The sequence below is a fragment of the Malaclemys terrapin genome, chromosome 11 (genome assembly GCF_027887155.1).
Source record: "Malaclemys terrapin pileata isolate rMalTer1 chromosome 11, rMalTer1.hap1, whole genome shotgun sequence".
Taxonomy (NCBI): domain Eukaryota; kingdom Metazoa; phylum Chordata; order Testudines; family Emydidae; genus Malaclemys; species Malaclemys terrapin.
In genome coordinates this window covers 22,413,526-22,434,257 of record NC_071515.1, presented here as the reverse complement: position 1 = coordinate 22,434,257, position 20,732 = coordinate 22,413,526, and the positions used below count along the sequence as shown (strand labels likewise).

General features: G+C 43.3%; 1 protein-coding gene across 4 annotated transcripts; it reads left to right on the top strand.

The window, feature by feature from the left end:
- Nucleotides 1–844: 844 nt before the first annotated feature.
- BZW1 (basic leucine zipper and W2 domains 1) lies at nucleotides 845–20,403 on the top strand. 4 transcript variants are annotated; one of them, XM_054044602.1, is made up of 12 exons: nucleotides 845–953; nucleotides 2,137–2,210; nucleotides 6,140–6,316; nucleotides 11,294–11,388; nucleotides 11,733–11,798; nucleotides 12,165–12,300; nucleotides 12,686–12,795; nucleotides 13,205–13,375; nucleotides 14,996–15,142; nucleotides 16,533–16,671; nucleotides 17,871–17,993; nucleotides 18,900–20,403. In XM_054044602.1, the coding sequence occupies exons 2-12, from the start codon at nucleotides 2,147–2,149 to the stop codon at nucleotides 18,929–18,931; spliced, it is 1,260 nt and encodes a 419-aa protein (XP_053900577.1). In that variant the 5' UTR covers nucleotides 845–953; nucleotides 2,137–2,146; the 3' UTR covers nucleotides 18,932–20,403. The 4 variants fall into 4 exon arrangements, with proteins under 4 accessions (XP_053900577.1, XP_053900578.1, XP_053900580.1 ...); XM_054044603.1 differs by having other exon boundaries at nucleotides 848–949; XM_054044605.1 differs by lacking the exon at nucleotides 845–953 and adding an exon at nucleotides 1,106–1,285.
- Nucleotides 20,404–20,732: the final 329 nt, after the last annotated feature.

Here is a 20,732-nt window from a genome sequence, read left to right as displayed (position 1 = left end):
AAAAGAAAACCAAAGGCTCATTTTGCCATCTTTATCTGGGGGCAGACTACGCATTAGCTCTCATGTGTCTATTGCCCACTGCAATCCGAGCGGGAACGAACTTGCTCTTTGTAAGCCCAACGAAGCAGGGCGGATCAGGACAGCCACGGTCGCTCTCTAACAGCCATTCACAATTCCAGGTGGAGAATTCAGATTTTTGTCACTGGTATTATCAGCCTCCATCAGGCCGTCGCTCGCAGGGTCCATCCCGGGGCCGGAGCCGGGCCGGCGGCCGCGCTCTGTAGACGGGTTTGCGGGGGCACGAGGAGGGCTCAGCCCAGCTAAAATGGCAGCGCTTCCAGCGCACGCGGCTCACGGCCCTGGGCGGCTGCGCGCCGCGTGCCCAGCAGGGGGCGCTACCTCGCCCTCCCCCGCCACTCAGAGTATGAGTGACGTCCCGGGAAAGCAAACCGTCAACGGCCCCTTCCCGGGTAGCTGCGATTCCCCCCGCCCCCCTCAATGGACTGATCCACTTGCCTAGAGAGGGGCGGTGAGACGGTCGCCGGCCATTGACGGTAAAGCAGGAGAAAAGGGATTTGGACGCGCTCACTGACGGGGTAGGGGAGCTAAATCCGCCCGTTTGCTGCGACGGAAGGGAAAGTGCCTGTCACCTGGGGGCTGTGTGTGGCTGGGACTCCGCGGCGCCCCTCACTGTAAAGTGTAGATAGGGGAGGGGCTGTGTGCTGTTGGGCGTGTGTGTCAGAAAATGAATTAGGTAGGTTCGTTCCCCCCTCCGGGGTGGGATGGTCTTTCCCAGCGAGTCTTTCAAGGCGAGGCGGGGCCCTCCCTTTCCTCCCTCCCCTTCTCCGCGTTGGTTCCGCTCGCAGCAGGATTTAGCCGCCGCCTGCCGTCGTCTCCGCTTGTGCCGCTTGCAGTGAGAGGCTCCTGGACGTTTTCTCTTTGCCTTAAAGTCGGTGAGGAGCGAGCGGGGCCGGGGCCGGGCCTCCCCCGGGCACTGGGCTGGGGGGGGGAAGAGGAGGAGGGGGGCCGGGGCCGGGCCTCCCCCGGGCACTGGGCTGGGAGGAGCTCGCCGGGCCGGGCCGTGGCGGGGCTAGGCCGGGGCCTGCAGGGCTCTTCCCCCCTCCACCCCCGTCCCGCGGCGGCCTGGCCCTGGCGGGTAACAAAGCCGCGGCCTGTGACGGGGAGGCCGCGGCGGTGAGCGCGGCCCGGCTGGAGGCGACCCCTCCCCCCCAGCTCTACCGGCTCCAGAGCGCCTGCTGCGGCCGCCTCCGCCCAGGGAGGCCCGGTGGGTGCTGAGCGCCCGGCGAGAGGGGGGCGCGCGGGGGCTGGGAGCTCCCCAGTCCCGCTCGGGCGGTGCGGCGTGGGGGCCAGTTCCTCCCCCGGGAGCGGCCACGGGATGCTGGGCCGCCAACTCGGCGGGGGAGCCGGGGCGCGGAGCGAGGACGGGCCTCGGGAGTTTACTCCCGCCCTGATGCGTGTTGTCCCGCCCGGCTGATCCGGGCCTGCGACCCTGCTGTGCGGGATCGTCTCGTGTGGGCCTGGCCTGCGCGGCGCTGAGCGCGGCTCTGCCCGATCTGAGATCTAGGTCTAATTAAACACGCCTCACCTCTGTACAGCGCTTTTCGTTTCCTGTCACTGTGCTTTACAACGGAGGTCAAATTATCCTTACCTTACAAATAGGGAAACTGAGGTACAGAGAGAGCGTGATTTGCCCAAGGTCACCTCAGATGCTAAGAAATCACATTCACCCAGAGGTTATTCTTTTATGTCTTAATTAGACTAACCTGTCTTTGCCACAACAGCTAATAAATATTGCATGGCTTAAGTGAAAATGCACTGTGATCTGCCTCAGACTTACTTCAGCAGTGTAGATGTTCTTAGCCAACAGGCAGGCCCGGGAGCTAGCAGTGCAGGATTTGTATTTCATAGCCCTGACAAGAGTGTGGTTGTAGTAAAGTAGGGGGGACATGCACTCTAAGGTTTCAGCCACTCTCAAATAATATTTTCTTTTTGAAGTGTGGACTCCTTCCACAAGGAGATGTGTACAGTAGCTGATGCACATACTTAGAAATAAAGCATGGTGTGGGAATCATCCTTCTCTTAAGGATATCTTGAAGAACTTTTCTTTTTTCACAGGGTGTCTTTTATGAATAATCAAAAGCAGCAGAAGCCAACGCTATCAGGCCAGCGTTTTAAAACTAGAAAAAGAGGTAAATATTAATCACTTGTGTGTGTAGCTCATGGCCAACTCTGTACAGAAGACCTATCAGCATGTGCTGGGCAAGAGAATAAATACACACAGGCTTATTAGTATGTGTCTAGCCCAGAGGTCCCTGAACTGTGGGGTGTGCCCCCTAAGGGGGTGTGGAGGAACATCTGGGGCCAGGCCCCCCCCCCTCCGGGTGGCAGGGAGGGAGCCCCTCCTCACACCCAGCTCTGCTCTGGTCCCACATCCCCGGCTCCCTTACCTAGCCCCAGCCTCTGTGCAGCTCCGCTCCCGGCTCCATGCCAACCCCCAGCCTCCGAGGCTGGCTGCGTTTCGCAGCCCTGGGGGAGGCTGGGAGTGGAACTGCACTTGGCCATGGGCCTGGCTGCTGGCCTCCACTGCAGCCTGTCTGCGGCTCCGCTCTCTCCTCAGCCCTGGCCGTGGCCCCAGACCTGCCCCCTGTCCACTTCCCATCTCTTCTCCCTCCTCCCCCCAGCAGTGGCCCAGCTCCCAGCCCCGGGGGGGGAGTGCACGGGGTGCAACCCTCAAAAGTGTGGGGACCACTGGTCTAGCCTTTTACCAACTTGTTTAGGTAGGTATCTGTAAATAAAGACCTATAAAGTTAAACACGAAGTACATTTTTTACCATAAAAATTAGCCTTTCAACGTAGGCTAATTCATTTTAAATGTGCCTTGCACCATAAAAAACAGCTTAAATTTTGGTTATGCTCCTCTCCAAACAATGCCTAATCTAGAACACTTTCAACCAGTGTGAAAGTTTGTCAGTAATAAAGAGCCTAAATGAGGATGCCATTAGATTTATGGGAAAACTCAGGCTTCTTCAAGGGGTGGGGGGGAGCTGATGGGCTCTTCTAGGATTCAACTTCCTTCTGTGAAGGCAACTTTACTTCCTCTTCCCATTCCTAGATTAGTTAATGGGAACAAATATTCTAACTGTTGAAGAAACAATAAAAGTGGAGATAGGTAAAAGGCTAGAGTGGAATGGTGGTCATTGGTAATGGGAGAGTGGTGTGGCTAGTAAACAGCTAGAAGAAAACTGCCATTCTCTTTTTAAGAGGGAAATGGATGCTGTTATAAATGAGGGGTCTTGGTTTGCTCTAATCTAGGAACTTCTTGAGGGTGGTGAGGGTTCTAATTTTCTCTAGAAGGCTAGCTAGCTCACACTTTTCAATTCTCTAATTTCTCATTCTAACAGTAGTGGCTATGAAAGCATCCGATTGGCTTTGATTGGTGTATGAATTTACCTGGTTTGTCTCAAGTAGAATGAAATAAGGAATTAAATAGGCTGCAATAATAATGAAGAGGTTCATCAAAGTAAAACACACTGAAGATAGGATTCATACTTATCTCAAAGTACAGTAAATCTGTTTCTCTGGTTCAAGGTCAGATGTGCCATTGGATGAAACACTGAAGTGGAAGGAAGGGTAGGGTTTAGTTTGGTTTTGCATATGAAACATTTCTAACTTCATTGTCTTCAAAATACTGCTTCAGATTAAGTCCATATTCCCACCTTCCGGTGACTTTGCTACCTCTGTGAGTCTTGTAGATGGCTGTTCAAAAAAGGATTGACCCCATTTCTCAGGATATGTCTGTACTATGGAGACTATAATTGCATAGCTGTGCTGGCACAACCCCATTGCAGAGATGCAGGTTTTTCCATAGGTGTAGGGAACACCACCTCCCCAAAGTTAGCTACCTCGATGGAAGCATGCTTAAGTTGTCAGTGTCCTCTTCTACACTCCTGCTTAGGTTGGCATAGCTATGTCAGTCGGGTGTGAAATGACTCAACAGCTGGCAAAACAATGGAAGGAAGCATTTGGGAGGACTTGATCGACTTAAGGTTTCCACCACTGTCTCAGTAGGAATCTCTTACCTAGTTGACAAATGATGACTCCTTCAAGGACAACCCTGAAAGAATGATTGAGAGAAGCTGTATAACCTTCCCTTTCCATTGCTTAGGCCTTTTCTTCACTGCCAAAAAAAGTGGGGTGTTATGTTAAGAGCGATCTATTTTGGTAGTGAAGACAGGCCCAAGCAAGCATGACTGATCCCAAATATAAAATGTACAGGTTCTGTCCAGAACAGAAAAGGCTGAAACATGGCTAATGGAATGTGATTCAGAATCTCATTCCTTCTAGCACTTCATATTTAAGACAAGTTTTTATCCTAAATCTCTGCTCACAAAGTTCTGACACAGTTTATTGTTTTCATGCTCTTCCACTTTGAAGCAAACCTCAGAGCAGAACAGTTGCATTCAGAATCTCTTCTGGTTAAAAACTAGACTTCAGTCCTTTCATCTGAGCACCGTGCAAATAGTTTTCAATACATGGTTTAGCTGAAACTTGATAACAGGCAAAATGCTGAAAAGCAAACATTTTTTTAATGCTTCTGTTACAAAACAGTGGTAGGCCTAACTAGTTAGAGTGAATAGTTCAGAAAGTAGTAATGTGGATTTAACTAATTTAATGGTAAATATTGGTTAGCCTCATTAGTGACTTTGCACTTCTAATTTAAATGAGAAATGCCCAGTTTCATGTTGGATGATGTCTGGATTTGAAGTCCTAGCATCTAGGCTGCAGTCCTCCCTGCAGGTGCTTTGGCTAGGTCAGGTGGCTTGGAGAAATGCTGGGACCTCCCCTCACAGCAGGAACTCAGGCAGGGGCTCCCCATTGGGTGGGGCTGCAAGCACCCTAGCCCATGACCTGCTGCCCATATTGGAGGTATCTGGCCACAGGACTACCTACTCTGCTGTCTCAGGCATGGCTTGGGAGGCGGCGGCTGCTGGGTCTTAGCTCGAGCTAGCGAAGGAGGAGCCTGGGACCCGAATGCCTTGGGGTGAGGAGATTGCAGTGGCGTTTTTATATTATTGTAGTAATAAATAGTAAAAATCTGAGCTGTCATGGTAAGGCCATGTCTAAGCTACCACTTATGTCTGCAAAACTTTTGATTTGGAGGTGTGAAAACACCCAACCTCCTCTTCCCCCACCCTGCCCCCCGCTCCTCCAATCCTCTTCTCTCTTCCCCCCCCCCACCCCCCCCCCCCATGAGCGATGTAAGTTTTGCCAGCATAAATGGTAGTGTGCACAGCGCTATGTCGGCAGGAGAGCTTTTCCGGACGACATAGCTACTGCTGCTCATTGCGGATAGTTTAACTATGTCGCTGGGAGAGCTCTCTCCAGTTGGCATAGAGCAACTACATGAGAAATCTTACAGCGGCACAGCTGCATCAGTACAGCTGTGCCACTGCAAGGTCTCTAGTGTAGACATAGCCTTAGTAATCTGAGACTCATTAAATTTAATATGTGACTGCTCCATGACTCTTGGGTATTTTAAGATAAATCTTTGGCCTTAGCATAATCTGGCTCTGACTATCTTGATGAGACAGTAAAATGGGCAAAACTGGTCTTGTTACAGAATTTTCCCCACAGTAATTTCTTCCTGCTAAACAGGCAAGGATTAGAATGCAATATGTGTAGCTTTAAGTATTGGTGCTTCTTGGCTTAAGTGGAGAAAACATTAGGAGTCAAAATCTTGTAACTTCGAAATGAACAGCTAACTTGTTCAAGGCTAAACATAGTTGCTTAGTCTCATTGAAGTGATCAAAAAGTCAATGGTGGCTATTACTGCAGCTATTGCAGTTGATAGTTGACACGTTCGGGTCAAATGGCTAATGCTAAACTCGTATATATTTATATTAAACTAATGGCAAATTCACTGTCTGCACTGATTATTTCTGGCTTCCCTGGTAAACTCAAACATTTGGAAACTGTTGCCAGTTTCCTTACAGAATGAATTCCTGAAGTTGGAAGATGCTGATACAGAAATTGACAGTATTATCTTTAAGTTAAAGTAGGAGCTTCGTCTCACAACTAGTAGGCTTATCCAATACCAATGCTTTCTCTTTTATTGCAGATGAAAAAGAGAGGTTTGACCCTACTCAGTTTCAGGACTGTATTATTCAAGGTCTAACTGAAACTGGCAGTGACTTGGAAGCAGTAGCAAAGTTTCTTGATGCTTCTGGAGCAAAACTTGACTATCGCCGCTATGCAGAGACACTCTTTGACATTCTGGTGGCTGGTGGAATGCTGGGTAAGTGTCTAGCTAAACTTTTAAATATGGCTGCTTTGCTAGACCACATCATTCTCTCACTTGGACTCAAATGCTTAAATGTAGGTTATTGATCTAATTTGTCACCCAGGTTTAAAAATGGATGCTATTTATTTGGATTGCCTCAAACCTTTGTGGTACATAAATTAATGCTCTGTCACAGCATAATCTCTGCTACATTGGATTGAGGGTGGCTGCTTGCACTGCAGCAGAAATGGCTCACTTTTTTTTAAATCTTTGAACACCGTGAGAATCACTGCTCTTGTAATGTCTTGTCTTACGGTGGTTACCTGCTCAGGGATGGAGGAGCTCGTGACAGGTTCGGTCACAGAGACCCCCTTGGGATTGTCACCTGATGTGCTGAATTTATCTCTGAACCCGTTTTCTACTGCCAGCTTGGGACTCCAGAACCCTGCCTTTTTGAGCCAGACACGCTAGTCTGCTGCAACACAGACCCAGGTCTGGTCCATGCCCCCAAAGCTGCAGACTTCAACCAAAACCTGCTCGGCAAGTCACTTATCTCCAACACCCATACACCCAGTTCCCAATGGAATCCAAATGTCAAATACATCCATTTTACTCTGTATAAAGCTTATACAGGGTGAACTCCTAAATTGTCTACCCTCTATACACTGATAGAGAGATGCATAGCTGTTTGCTCGCCCAGGTATTCATCACTTACTCTGGGTTTACTAATAAGTGATTTTATTAAGTATAAAAAGTAGGATTTAAGTAGCTTCAAGTAATAAGAGACAGAACAAAGTAAGTTACCAAGCAAAATAAAACACAATATGCAAGTCTAAGCCCAATACATTTAAGAAACTGAATACAAGTAAATATCCTCCTCAGATGTTCCAATAAGCTTCTTTCACAGATTAGACTCTGGGTCCAATCCTTTTCCCGGTACAGTTCTTATTTCCAGCTCAGGTGGTAACTAGGGGATTTCTCATGACTGCAGCCCCCTTTATTCTATTCCACTGCCTTTTTATGGCTTTGGCACAAGGCAGGAATCTTTTCTCTCTCTGGGTCCCCACCCCTCCTAAATGGAAAAGCGCTAGGTTTAAGATGGATTCTAGTACCAGGTGACATGGTCACATGTGACCATGTGAGACCTCCAAGCCTCCATTCTTTCCAGTCTGACTCTCATACACAGGAAGGCTTACAAGTAAACAGCCATTTACAACCAATTGCCCTGGTTAATGGGAGACATCAAGATTCTAAACCACCATTAATGGTCCACAACTTGCATAGTTACAATAGGACTTCAGAGTAATAAGTCATATTTCTAGCTTCAGATACAAGAATGATGCATTCATACAAATAAGATGAACACATTGAGTAGAACTATAAGCTTTGTAATGATTCCTTACAAGAGACCTTTTGCCTAAAGCATATTCACACTTACAAACGTATTTCCATAAAATATATGGAGAGCGACATCACAGCTCTCATAACTGATGGCTTTCTCTTTTCAGTTATTTTTTTGTTTCCTCTTTTGGCCTTTATTACTTACTACCTGCCACAGCACCAAAGCTTGGGGCTCATGCTTCAGCTTTAAGTTGTCACTGTTCTGATAGGCTTCCAAACAGGACCTCAGCATCCAGTAGTGGCAGACCAGCAGCAACACTTCATTTAATTATGGATGCTGCGGCAACTATTAGTCTCTCAACAGTAAACTGCACTTCTCGCTTCAGGTGACTTAACAAGACTTCTGGTATGCTGCGTCCAGGTCCCCTGTTCTCGCTACTGTAGAAGCGACCTATGGCAGTGGGTTTGGGAAATATGTGCACCAGGATTTGAGGAGAATGTACAAAACAGCAAATAGTTTGACAATCTTTAATTCCTTTGTGTTAGGGATGTTCCCCTCTGGGAGGGGACACTGTCTTAAGTGATTGACCTTGAACTCTTCAAAGCTTAAATGTTCCATTCTAAATTTTGTGCATAATTTGGCAAGCTTGTTTTCTATATTATAATTTTTAAAAAAGGTGCATCTTCAACAGTGAGTATAACTTTCATAAGTAGAATTTGGATCATGCAGCATGTGCTTACTCACTATGATAATCCTTTCAAAGGATTGGTTAACTTTAAATGGCCACTAACAATGGTATTTAAAATTAACGTGCATTTCTTTAGAACACTTGTGAAGCACCGTACTAATACTAAAACACAGAATACTAGTGAGAGGCTTGTAAAGTTGCATATCAGGGAATTAAAGCAAATAGGGTGAGTGACTTGCCTAATGTCCCATAGTATATTGGTGACTGAGTCAATAGAACCAAAGGGTCCTGACTATCCAACAGACTACTTCACTGTGGAAAGCACTACTTATAGCAGTATCCACTATGTGCTAAGCACTCTCCAGATAAGAATGAACTGTCCTTGCCTCAAGAAGCCCATAACCTATGGATAGACACCTACAGATGTTTACTACTTGTCAGGTGGATTTGATGTATGTGGAAGTGAATCTTCAAGAGACTTTAATATGAGAAGTAGGGGCTTTGTAAATTAGCTCAAAGGCCATACCATGTATAGAGGGCAATTTGGAAGAAAAAGCTTGTCGTTTGATAAGCTGACAAATGGGCATTTGTCAAGGTTCCCACTCTTAAAACTGGGAAGAGGGCAGAAGGAGATATGAGTTTAGATAAATAGAGGGGAAAAATTTATATAGGACTTGAATTACAATGCATGATGCTTGAATTTGATGTGGTGGTAGATGGGGAACCAAGTGGAGTAACATAATCAAAATGAAGGGCATGGAAGAGGACTCTTGCTCCTGTATTTTGTGTAGGTTGGAAGAGGATAGTGTGTGCTCTATGGATTCCAGAGAGGGAGGATGGTGCAGTATTTGAGACCAGAGAAGGCCCTAAATGGGAGATTTCATGATTTGGGTATGAAAAGATGTACGAGTCTTAAACTCTAATAGGGAAGAAGAAGCAGGATTTGATTGGGCAGGGCAGGGAGATGTCAGAAATCACTTCCACTGATGCCTACCCTCTAGTAGGGAGGATGGCAGTTTTATCTTCCTCCCAAAACCTCTACACTCACTGTTAAGAGTATCCTGTCCATTCAAATAGGATGTGTTTCCGAAGTCTTGCTCTTATCAGATTACCATCTTTTGGGAAACCTCAATCCATAAAGAGTCATCCGATATAGATGATGAAACAGGTATTCTAAAGGGTCTTTGATTTTTTTTTAATAATTACATTACTGTTTCCTTTGTAGTATCTGCAAACATTAGAAAAATGTTAACTTGTGCTCCTACTGCTGTTCTGCCAAAGAATAAGAGCTCTCTAACCACATGGTGTGGTACTATTTTAAGTTCTTGGATGTTGTGTGTATTATAACACCTGACAACTCTTGAATTCAATATTCTAATACCTGATTAGCACCTTCCATATCTGAACTCAAGTGATGGCTTTTCTTTGCTTTTTCATTCAGAAATGTCACAAAAAATCACATCCCTAACACACACGGGTGTGATGACCAAAGTTTCTACTGTAGATCAGACCTGTCTCCTTTAAAGCAGTGGGTCTCAAACTTTTTTTACTTGAAATCCCTTTCTCATCACAAGCCTCTGAGTGAGGACCCTCCCACCCTCAATAAATTAAACACACTTTTTAATATATTTAACACTATTATAAATGCTGGCGGCAAGCGGGGTTTGGGGTGGAGGTTGACAGCTCGTGGACCCACCCATGTAATGATCTCCTGAGGGGTCCCAACCCCCAGTTTGAGAACCGCTGTCTTAAAGTAACAGGATTTTGTGTTGTCTTTAACCAGAAGTCCTGCTGTATAACACATGAATTAATAGACTAGTTTTGATGTTGCATCTTACAAAGACTCAGTTCTAAATCAAAACTGACTTGAGCCCCACTTGATCTGTCCTTGAGTACTTTTGACTGGCCTCTAACAAACTTGGTGTGAAGATTTAGGGTGGGACTTCTCAAAATTGCTCACAGTTGGACTAGCTTCCTGCTCTGGAATCAGCGGTGAGACTCCCATTGAGTTATCTAGAAGCAGTTAAACCAATGCTCATGCTTTTGAAAATCCAATCTTAAATGTTACAAGTGACTTATGCATTGAAGTGGGTATTTTTGGAGTCAAGGGTGAGCTATGGGATGGAGCCATGGTTGCTGTTTTGCTTAGCACGCTCTTAGAAACTTTCTCCTTTGATTTTATTGAGGTTAGGCTTTAAAAGAACCTTCCAAAACTAGAGGGGTAGCCGTGTTAGTCTGAATCTGTAAAAAGCAACAGAGGGTCCTGTGACCTCTTTGAGACTAAAAGGTGCCACAGGACCATCTGTTGCTTCTTCCAAAACTAAACTGTGATGCTTTAATTTTTGAGCCATTCAAAACTTAGTGTGTGTGTATATATATGCAACTCTACAACAGTTAGACTTTGCTTCCAGGACTGGGTCACTCAATTTAAAAAAAATAACTGTTACTCGTGTGTGAAGTAACTTTTAGTAGATGCAATTTTTAGGATTAAACCAATTTTAAAGTCTCTTGTAGCTGCAGTTGGAAGGAAAACTTTCATGAACTGTTGGTCATGGGTGGTGTGTGGTATGTGTGTTTAGTTTTGTCTCTTAAAAAAAACAGTATTATGGCTCTCATAATACCAAGTGTGTAAAGCTCTTCTGTTGTACAGAATATCAAATCTGAGCGTTGTCAATCTATTTGATGCATCCTGACTTAAGTTTCAATGCAGCAGTAGTAGATGGCCAAGTAAAATTATCTGGAGGCCTATATTTAGTGGTATAGTCACCACTGATCTTCAGTAAAGGACAGCTATAAGATTCCGCATCATACAACACTAAACTTAAAGCAGTTCAAAAAATCACATTTTACTGACTCTTTGCATATATAAGCAATAGTGTAATTCTTGCTGATCAAAATAAATTTATTAGAAATTAAATATGAAATACCAGTTTTAAAGTGTTAACACTAAAACTTCTTCTAGCCCCAGGTGGTACTCTGGCAGATGACCTGATGCGTACAGATGTCTGTGTATTTGCAGCACAAGAAGATCTAGAAACCATGCAAGCATTTGCTCAGGTTAGTCCTGAGTGTACAGCTGAACTTGACTGATTCTCACCTTGTGTGTACTAGTTGATAACTTGCTATCATGTTTAGCGTTGCTGTGGAATAACTGTGTACAAAAACTGGTCTTGGTGTTCAAATAAACTATAACTTTTATATAATTTTGGAAACCTCCCAGAAAATGGCCTTAGATATGCAGCATAAAAAAAAAACCTCTGTAGGGTAGCAAACTATCATTGGTACAAAAATGCCAGACTTGTTAATAGTCTAACCAAATGTTCAACAAAGCTGGTTTGAAACTCATTACTTTTTGCCTTGATTAGAGTCCAAATGTAATGTACTAATTTTCTGTCTTCTAGGTTTTTAACAAGCTAATCAGGCGTTACAAATACCTGGAAAAAGGCTTTGAAGATGAAGTCAAAAAGGTATTTAACAGGCTTCAGATAACAGCAAAAAACTCAGTGGCTAAGCTTCAAGATGACCACACACTCTAAAAGGAAGAGTGCTGTGATTAAATCTTCACTTACTAGAATAAATGTCCTTGTATCTTAATGTGGCATTTGATTATATAAATGACAACTAATTCAGTGTGGGATTAAATTTCAGCCAGGGTAACATTCTACTCGTGGAGTAATCTTGTATTTCTGCCCATCATAAGCTACTGTGATCGCCAGCATCAAGTCTCTGTATCTTAACCTTTGGTTCAGGGAGGCACTGACTACACCAGCTGATAATACTTAAAGCTTTGTGCCTTCATTTTGGAAGGATTACCATTCTTCTTTCTATTGCAGCTGCTGCTGTTCCTAAAAGGTTTTTCAGAGTCTGAGCGGAACAAACTGGCCATGTTGACAGGTATTCTTTTGGCCAATGGGACACTTAATGCATCAATTCTCAACAGCCTCTATAATGAGAACTTGGTTAAAGAAGGTAACTACTAGTATTAAACAATTCCTTTGGATGGTATGGGGTGCTGGGAGCAGGGACCAAGAGGCATTAGTGACAGATTTTACCAAAGCTAAAATTAACATAGATGTCAACTGTGGCAGCCACGTACTCTGCTGCATAACAGTGAGTCTTATCCAGTGACGCAATCTGTTGGCCTAACTAATTCTGAAGCAAAATTTTAACTGCAGTCATCTATCTCTCTTCCACCCCATGCGCACACCTGTGAGGGTTTGTCATAGTTCAGGTAGCTGATATATTATGGCATTGAAGACCTCACAGGATGGGAAGAACCATTAACATTGCAAGCAAGTTCCTCTTCCTTTCATATTGAACTATTAACAGTAACTTTCTAACTCCTGTTGTGCAGGTGTTTCTGCAGCTTTTGCAGTAAAGCTGTTCAAATCATGGATAAATGAGAAAGATATTAATGCAGTGGCTGCTAGCCTTCGTAAAGTCAACATGGACAACAGACTGATGGTGAGTAGTCAAATGGATGACCTGAACACTGTTCTTATCTGTCCTTACTTTTGCAGATACCTGTCCACTTGGCCTGTCTGACTTACTAAAACTCGTATGCAGTGTTGTAGTTGTGTTGATCCCAGGATATTAGAGACAAGGTGGCTGAGGTAACCTTTTATTGGACAGACTTCTGTAGGTGAGAGAAGCTTACAGAGTGCTTCAGGTCACCTGAAGCGCTCTGTCTAAGGTTGAAAGTTTGTCTCCCCAGCAGAAGTTGGTCCAATTAAAAAATATTACCTCATCCACTTTGTCTCTAAAGCAAACTTGGCAACCCTTGGACTTCAATGTGTCCCAATATAAAATGCAGGCACTAATAACTTCCTGTGCATAGGAGTCAATATAAATGTTGGTTTATTTTTATTTTTAGGAACTCTTTCCAGCCAACAAACAAAGCCTTGAACACTTCACAAAGTATTTCACTGATGCAGGACTAAAAGAACTTTCAGAATATGTTCGGAACCAACAAACCATTGGAGCTCGTAAAGAGCTGCAGAAAGAACTTCAAGAGCAGATGTCACGTGGAGATCCATTTAAGGATGTAAGTATACATATATTTAAACCAGATACAAAAAAGTGAACTTGTTGCAAAGCTTCTTGACATAGAATTAACCCACCATTACTTGGATCTTCACTTCCTGGAATCTTAGAACTGTGATTCTTATTAAGAGTGAAGGGAAAGCAGTCAATTTACAGAACTGATTCCTGGACTGTCACTAGTACCTGAGTGAGAAACTCGGTGGCTGTTGGAGGACTAAACCTGTAATGCATCTGTATGTCTTACCCACCTGTCCTCTAAAGAGGATAGAACTCCCAGGCACTCTGAATTTGGAGTAGTGGCAGCAGTAGTATTCATTAGCTGAAGGTGACGCTTCGGATGTCACTACTTAAATTTTAAGCTGGTAAATTCAAATAGAAAGTCTTGGCCTGTGTTCTCACTCTTCCCACCAGCTCAAGAAACTGATATTCTTGGTCTCCAACACTTAGTGCCACTTACATTTAATCTTTTAAACTAATGGTGCAGTACCTGGTATTTGCGTTGTAAAATGTAAAACTCATCCCTGCTTCTTGACCTATGACTGAACTGCTGTTAACTAAGGCCTTGGCTACACTTGCAGCTGTACAGCGCTGTGAGGTAAACCTGTCTTCGTGCAGCTGAGTAGGGAAAAGCGCTGCAGCCTGTCCACACTGACTGCTGCCAGTGCAGTGGTGTGGCCACACTTGTAACATTTGCAGCTGTGTTGGGAGTGGTGCATTATGGGCAGCTATCCCAGCATTCATGTGGCTGCAACATGCTTTTCAAAACGGAGGTGGGGGCGGATTGTGACAAGGAGTGTGGGGGGAGAGAGAATGCTTTTTGGAGTATCTCAGCTCTCTATTTTGCAAGTTCCGAACTCCCGGCCCCCTGCTCATTCATTCATTCACTCACTCAAAGCAAGCTGCAATCTGTTTGCTTTTCTCTGCAGTTTGAGCTTTGAAACCCGCACTTCCGCATTCCTGCAGTCGGTCACAACAATGGAGAGGATTGGCCACTTGACAAGATGATCAGTACAGCGCTGCAGGTTGATTCCTGGTACACACTCACAGGGGGAGAGTCGTAGCCACTCCACTGTATCTCTTATGCTTCTCAGGCCATGGCTACACTCACAGATTCGCAGCACTGTGAAGCGCGAGTGTAGTCGCGCCGCCAGCGCTGCGAGAGCTCGCTCGCAGCGCTGCAAGTACTCCACCTCTCCGAGGGGAATAGCTTGCAGTGCTGCGAGCGAGCGTGCAGCACTGCAGGTGCTGATTACACTGGCGCTTTACAGCACTGCACTCGCTGCGCTGGGGGGGAGGGGTGTTTTTTCACACTCCTGAGCACAGCAAGTGCAGCGCTGTGAATTGCCAGTGTAGCCAAGGCCTCGGGGAGGTGGAGTACCTGCAGCGGTGTACCCAGGGAGATACAGTGCTGTAAGTGCCCTGCCAGTGTGGACGTGGAGTGAATTACAGCGCTGGGGGAGGCTTTGCAGCATTGTAACTTGCAAGTGTAACCAAGGCCTTAGGCAGTCAGAACTTTGAAAGGGTCTTTGGAAGTGAAATCTAAGTATTCTGATTATAAGCCACAAAGGAAGCTGTTTAATCAGTAGCTTTCATACTAACATTAACTCACTGATTTTTGCAGATAATCTTGTATGTCAAGGAGGAGATGAAGAAAAATAACATCTCAGAACAGACTGTGATCGGCATAGTCTGGTCTAGTGTAATGAGCACTGTGGAATGGAACAAAAAAGAGGAGCTGGTAGCAGAACAAGCCATCAAGCATCTGAAGGTATTTGCTGTAGCTCTGATACAAGAACTGTGAATAACTAAACTTACTATAAAGACACTTATGGGCTTGGCCCAGTCATTTTTCCTCTCCCCTGACCTAATTATACCATAAAACTCCTAGAGTTTGACACAAGTGTGAGTGTACTGCACCCTTTTCCAAGTAGAACTGCATCCACACTAAAGAAGTGATTGTATTATTGGTGTAGTTAAAGTAGTTCAGCGTTCTAGAGTAGACCGGGCCTAACTTTGTACATCACCTAGCAAAATGGGGACTCGATCTTGCTTGAGGATTCCAGATGCTCTAGAAATACAAATGAGATGCTACTCAATGATGGGGGAAGAGATGGTTCCTGCAGGTAACTAGTTTGTACTAAAACACTAGTTGGTTTTCAGCCACTATTCTTAAATATGTGGCACTTTATTATTGGCTTGGAAAGGATTAGACTATCATCCAGTAAATAAATAAATTAAATAAATAAATTAATGGAGATATCCCATCTCCTATAACTGGAAGGGACCTTGAAAGGTCATCGAGTCCAGCCCCCTGCCTTCACTAGCAGGACTAAGTACTGATTTTGCCCCAGATCCCTAAGTGGCCCCCTCAAGGATTGAACTCACATCCCTGGGTTTAGCAGGCCAATGCTCAAACCACTGAGCTATCCCTCCCCCCCCAATCTTGATAAGCGTCCATTTCGCCATTCATCTCAAACTGAAATGTTTCCATCAGTACCAATCTACATTTAGAGAGGCAAAGTAAGAAAAATTTGAGGTCTTAGTCTGGTTTAAGATTTACTTTGTATATTTTGATGTGATGTTGATAACTTGTGCCTTACTGGTTTAATATTTTAATTTGTCATTAAGTAATTCTGACCCCCATACTTACCCACAACAGAATTTATATTGACAAAAACAGCTTAAAATCAATATTACCTGTTGAAATTATATTTTAAAAAATTAAATTCTGCCAAGCCCAGGATATGGTTTGCACCTTAATCAGGTGATTAGTTATACTTCATAAAAGTTTAACTAGTTTCTTGTGTAAATGGCAACTTTTTTCAGAAAATTCAAAACTGTAAATGGCAAAAATATCAAATGTCAGTGTTTTTGCAGAGAATTGATTTTACAGTTAAACCTAGACTATCTCAAGGATGGAATGAATCCTTGAAAGTAACATAAGTAATGTTACTCAATTTCAAGGACAAAGAATTTTACAAGTAAGGTAACTTTTTTTTTTTTAAATATATCCCCCCCCAAAAAAATTTTTCTCTGGGGTGGGGGGGGGAACCTAGTTAAAATCCATTTGGAGGTATTTTCACAATTTCTATGCCCTCTGAAATATATACTTCTAGCCATGTGTAAAGTCACTATCTAATCTCTTGTACTCTTTACAGCAATACAGCCCTCTGCTTGCTGCCTTTACTACCCAAGGTCAATCTGAGCTGACTCTGTTACTGAAGATTCAGGAGTACTGTTATGACAACATTCACTTCATGAAAGCCTTCCAGAAAATAGTGGTGCTCTTTTATAAAGGTAACTAAAGCTTTAAGGTTGCAGAATGTAACTGTTTGCAATGACTTCCAGTTCTTAACTTGGAGCTCTGAAAAGCTAATTTCTGACCTGTGGCAAATGAAATTGTCAAGATTCTCTGCAGTCAGTTAATTGGTAGCTGAAATTCTGGTGCTTGCATGCCCATCTATACAAACCATGATATCTTTGTCAATTGAGGTAAATTGCTAAACTGCAGTGATGAGCAAGGGCCTCTGTCTCTGATGTAGTTAGCGAGGGGAGTTTTAATGTCAACTACTCATCTTTGGCTGGAGTCTGGGCAAGAATGCACCATGGCTACTAATCAGATCAGTCTCGCTTCTATACAAAGATAACTTAAGGTTTTCCATCTATTAATAGCAAAAACATATATTGGTGTATGGGGAAAAGAAACTTGAGCCAGTTTTCTGGCAAAAGCTGTACAGATTAGCCAGCCAGAACCTCTTCTGGTTTCTGTACTGTTTACAAGCATCACCATCTGTCTCTTTCCATAAGTTTGCTCACTCTGCACTAAGACAAAATGGTTTTCTACTTCATCTTTGCCATATGGCTGCATGATGGCACTCCAGGGACAGGGCTGCTATAGATCTTTCTTACCCACTTCACAAACAGTAACATATGGATGACAAACTGTCTTTCTGGGAGTAGATAAACAAAAACAGGTAGGATATGGAGTCAGTTCCTTTTGTGGGAACTTAACTGTTTACTGGCTAAGTTCTAGTCTCAGAGGAGACTGCTTTAAGGATGCAATTTTCCCTAAATATAAATCTTGAAACTTGGTCTCCAATATAGTCTCAAGTTATTAGCATGACAAACAAGAGCAACTGACTAGTCACATGACTGTCAAATACAGACTTCACTCACCACCTACTGCATCTTTCAGAAAAAACTTTATTTCCTCTGTCACCTTTAATGTTAACAAATGGTGACTTTGGTGTATACCACAGACATGCCTGTCAAACTCCACAAATGAGTACTCAGTTTAAACGACCTTGTTCCTAGTAATGTGTAGAATGGGGAGCCTTAAGGGAATGAATATATTGGGGAAGAGCAGTGAAGGGTGACCATGGGACATGGCTGCCAATAAGGGGTGGCTGGGAGAACCTAATAAGCTAGCCCTCAAAGCAGTATGTTGGCACAGACTACTTCCACAATAACTCTCTGCCTTGGCATGTCTTAAACAGCTGAAGTTCTGAGTGAAGAACCCATCTTGAAATGGTATAAAGATGCACACCTTGCAAAAGGAAAGAGTGTTTTTCTGGAACAAATGAAAAAGTTTGTGGAATGGCTCAAGAATGCTGAAGAAGGTAACTAAACAATTACCGTGAAACTTTCATTTGAAGTTAAACAATGAGAATGGGTTTTGTAGTTAGTGCGTCTCCTCTTGTCTGCACCACTGTGATGTCTCCCTGTGTAGCCTCTCTGTGCCTCCTACCAGCTAATTAAACCATCCCCAATGAGTGGCAGTGGCTCTATTGTGGGGAGAGCATCTCCTGCTGACAGTACTGTTCACACCAGTGCTTTTGTTGGTGAAACTTACGCTGGTCAGGGAGGGGTCCCCCCCCCCCCCCACTTGCCTGACAAAAGTGCTAGTGTAGCCTGCCTGATACTTAATTTTGAAATTGTGGGGTAGAAGTTCCTTAATGATAAGCTTTTAACAAAGCAGGGTGGATAGTCTTTCATTAAGCTTTGTTCTTCCTGATTGCTTTCCAACTGGGAAGATTGGATGTAGGCAACAGAATCTGACCCCAACCCTGTGTAAAACTTCCACAACATGGTGGCTGTCTTGAAACTGCTAGCTGTCATTTAAAAGCTCAGATAGCATAAATTAAACAGCCTTGTTAGTAAACAGTGGCTGCCTTGGTAGGCCAATGAGACTAGGCTCAAGACTTATCTATTGGGGGCTCCTCTAGGTGAAAGTCAAGTTGGTTTAATACTAACTCCTTGTACAGCATTTAAATTCACCAGACTTGCTGATTTGTGTATAATCTTTAACTCATACCTAAATGACTGTAGAGTAGTTGTCCCAAAAGTACTGTTGTCATGCTAAAGTTTACTGTAGCTTTGACTCTATGGAGTTGAAGTGCAAAGTACAGGGTTTTTAGGCTGAGCTGGCAGTGTCCAGCTGTCTTGTATTATAGGTTTGTTTTAGAAGTAATGATGTTCACATTTATGTTGCACAGTCCCATCTAATTAAATTTTTTTCTTTTCAGAGTCTGAGTCAGAAACTGAAGAAGGTGACTGACTTGTGAAACTGTCCTCAGTAAAGCAAACAGGAGCTGTAGATAAAATGTCTTGTGTGTCCTTTTGGTTCTTACATCCTACCTCCCTGTATCAAGCATGATACAAGGGCTCTCATGGCAAATTTATTTTAACTGTTTTCTATAGTTATTGAAGATGCTGGTTTTAGTTTTTAAAACCATGTTTTAAGTAGCTTACAGGAGCTATAGATTTGACTAACATTGCATTAGTCCTTTCAGTTATATTCTACCTCCTGTATTTTCTACTGTAACTTAAGGCCTTCCACAAAAATCATTTTATCTTGGGTTTTCTATATAAACATTTACAAGCAGTCATGATTTGGTAAATGAGATTTGTTATGGAAATTCTGTTTGCAGATTAAACCATACAAGTATCAACTCAAAAGGCCATGGAGGGGGGAGGGTGTGATTTGGCATGAAACATGAGAAATTGTACTAACTGGTATAGAAAGTCCACATTAATGGAAATAACTTCTCCATGCAAGTCTCTTGATTTCACAAGCACTGACTTATACAGGTATGTATTCTCAAAGTAATACTCTAAACAAAAGTCTAGCCAATACTTGAGGGCTGCCAAAAGAGCCTAAGAATTTAAATTTGTTGTTTCTGCACAATGTTTAGCCCTGATTTTTGCCATTTGAGTGACCTGGTGGGTGAAATTCTGTAGTAAAACTTTTTTTTCCCCCTCACCAAGCAAAGGAAGCAGGCATTCTGAGCCTACTGGCTATCACATGCCTGTTATGTATGTTTAAGACTATTAAACTTGCCCTTGAACGTTTTAATGCCATGTATTCTTATTGGTTATGGATCAATGGACTAGAACTCACTATCAAATTGAATGATTAACATCTAAGAGTAAAGGGGTAGACCAAAAGGTCAAAGTGTGGCTGACAATTGTAACTTTCTACTAAGGGTAAACTGCTAATTCAGTGGAGTGCAATAATGTAGTGGTACTGGGTTGGTTAGTTTTAACTGTCATTTAAGGTGCCTACTGCTCAGGGTGTTCCACTGCTTATGATTTTTGCTTCACCTCAACCCAAACCCAAACCCCTTTCCCTTAGCTCTTCTATAATGTTAAATGCATGGCCATTAGAAGGTAGGATTAAGAGATACTGTGCACAGGCATCTTGTGGCAATAGGCTTACTAATGCTAAATGCTGCCAGAGTTTAAAAAAAACTGCTAAACTGAAATGTCATCACTTTCTCAGGACATCCTTGTTGAATCAAGAATAGGGAGAGACCTTTGTTAATGTTGAAAATCCATTTTGGAGTAATGTTGTCATAACAATGAAAAGAATACTAACTGATCCCCTTGTGAATGAAGTATTTGTTAAATGAGTGATCTTGGTAGAACTTTGGTGCACAAAATGTATTCAATAGGTTTCTACTGTAGTGATCTGCTTCCTTTGTAACTTGTCTTCTAAAGACTTTTTTTTAAATAAAGTCCATCCTTACACTTAGGGGGTTTTGTTTTGCCAAAACCAAGCTGGCTTGTGCTGTGGTGTAAACCTTGTTTTACAAAAAGTCATTCAAACCTGAATCTTCAGATATTGCACTCTAATTAGAGTCCAGGAACCTTTGTCTAGCTTCACCATCTAAAATGAAATATGCTAATAACTAGAGGTACAGCTTCCTCAGCATAATAGTGAAGCTAGATTAGTTTACAGGAGGTGTTAGATGTATTTTAGTCTACCTACCTCACCTGCTCATATTAATATTGTCCCAGCTTTTGTTAACTGAAGTTTATTCTGATTTGTTTTGTACCTTCTAAATCCTTGCTCTTGC

Coding starts and splice junctions, on each gene's coding strand:
- BZW1 (XM_054044602.1), top strand. CDS start 2,147: ATGAATAATCAAAAGCAGCAGAAGCCAACGCTATCAGGCCAGCGTTTT. Junction 11,389..11,732: donor CCATGCAAGCATTTGCTCAG/GTTAGTCCTGAG, acceptor TCTGTCTTCTAG/GTTTTTAACAAGCTAATCAG. Junction 11,799..12,164: donor TTGAAGATGAAGTCAAAAAG/GTATTTAACAGG, acceptor TTTCTATTGCAG/CTGCTGCTGTTCCTAAAAGG.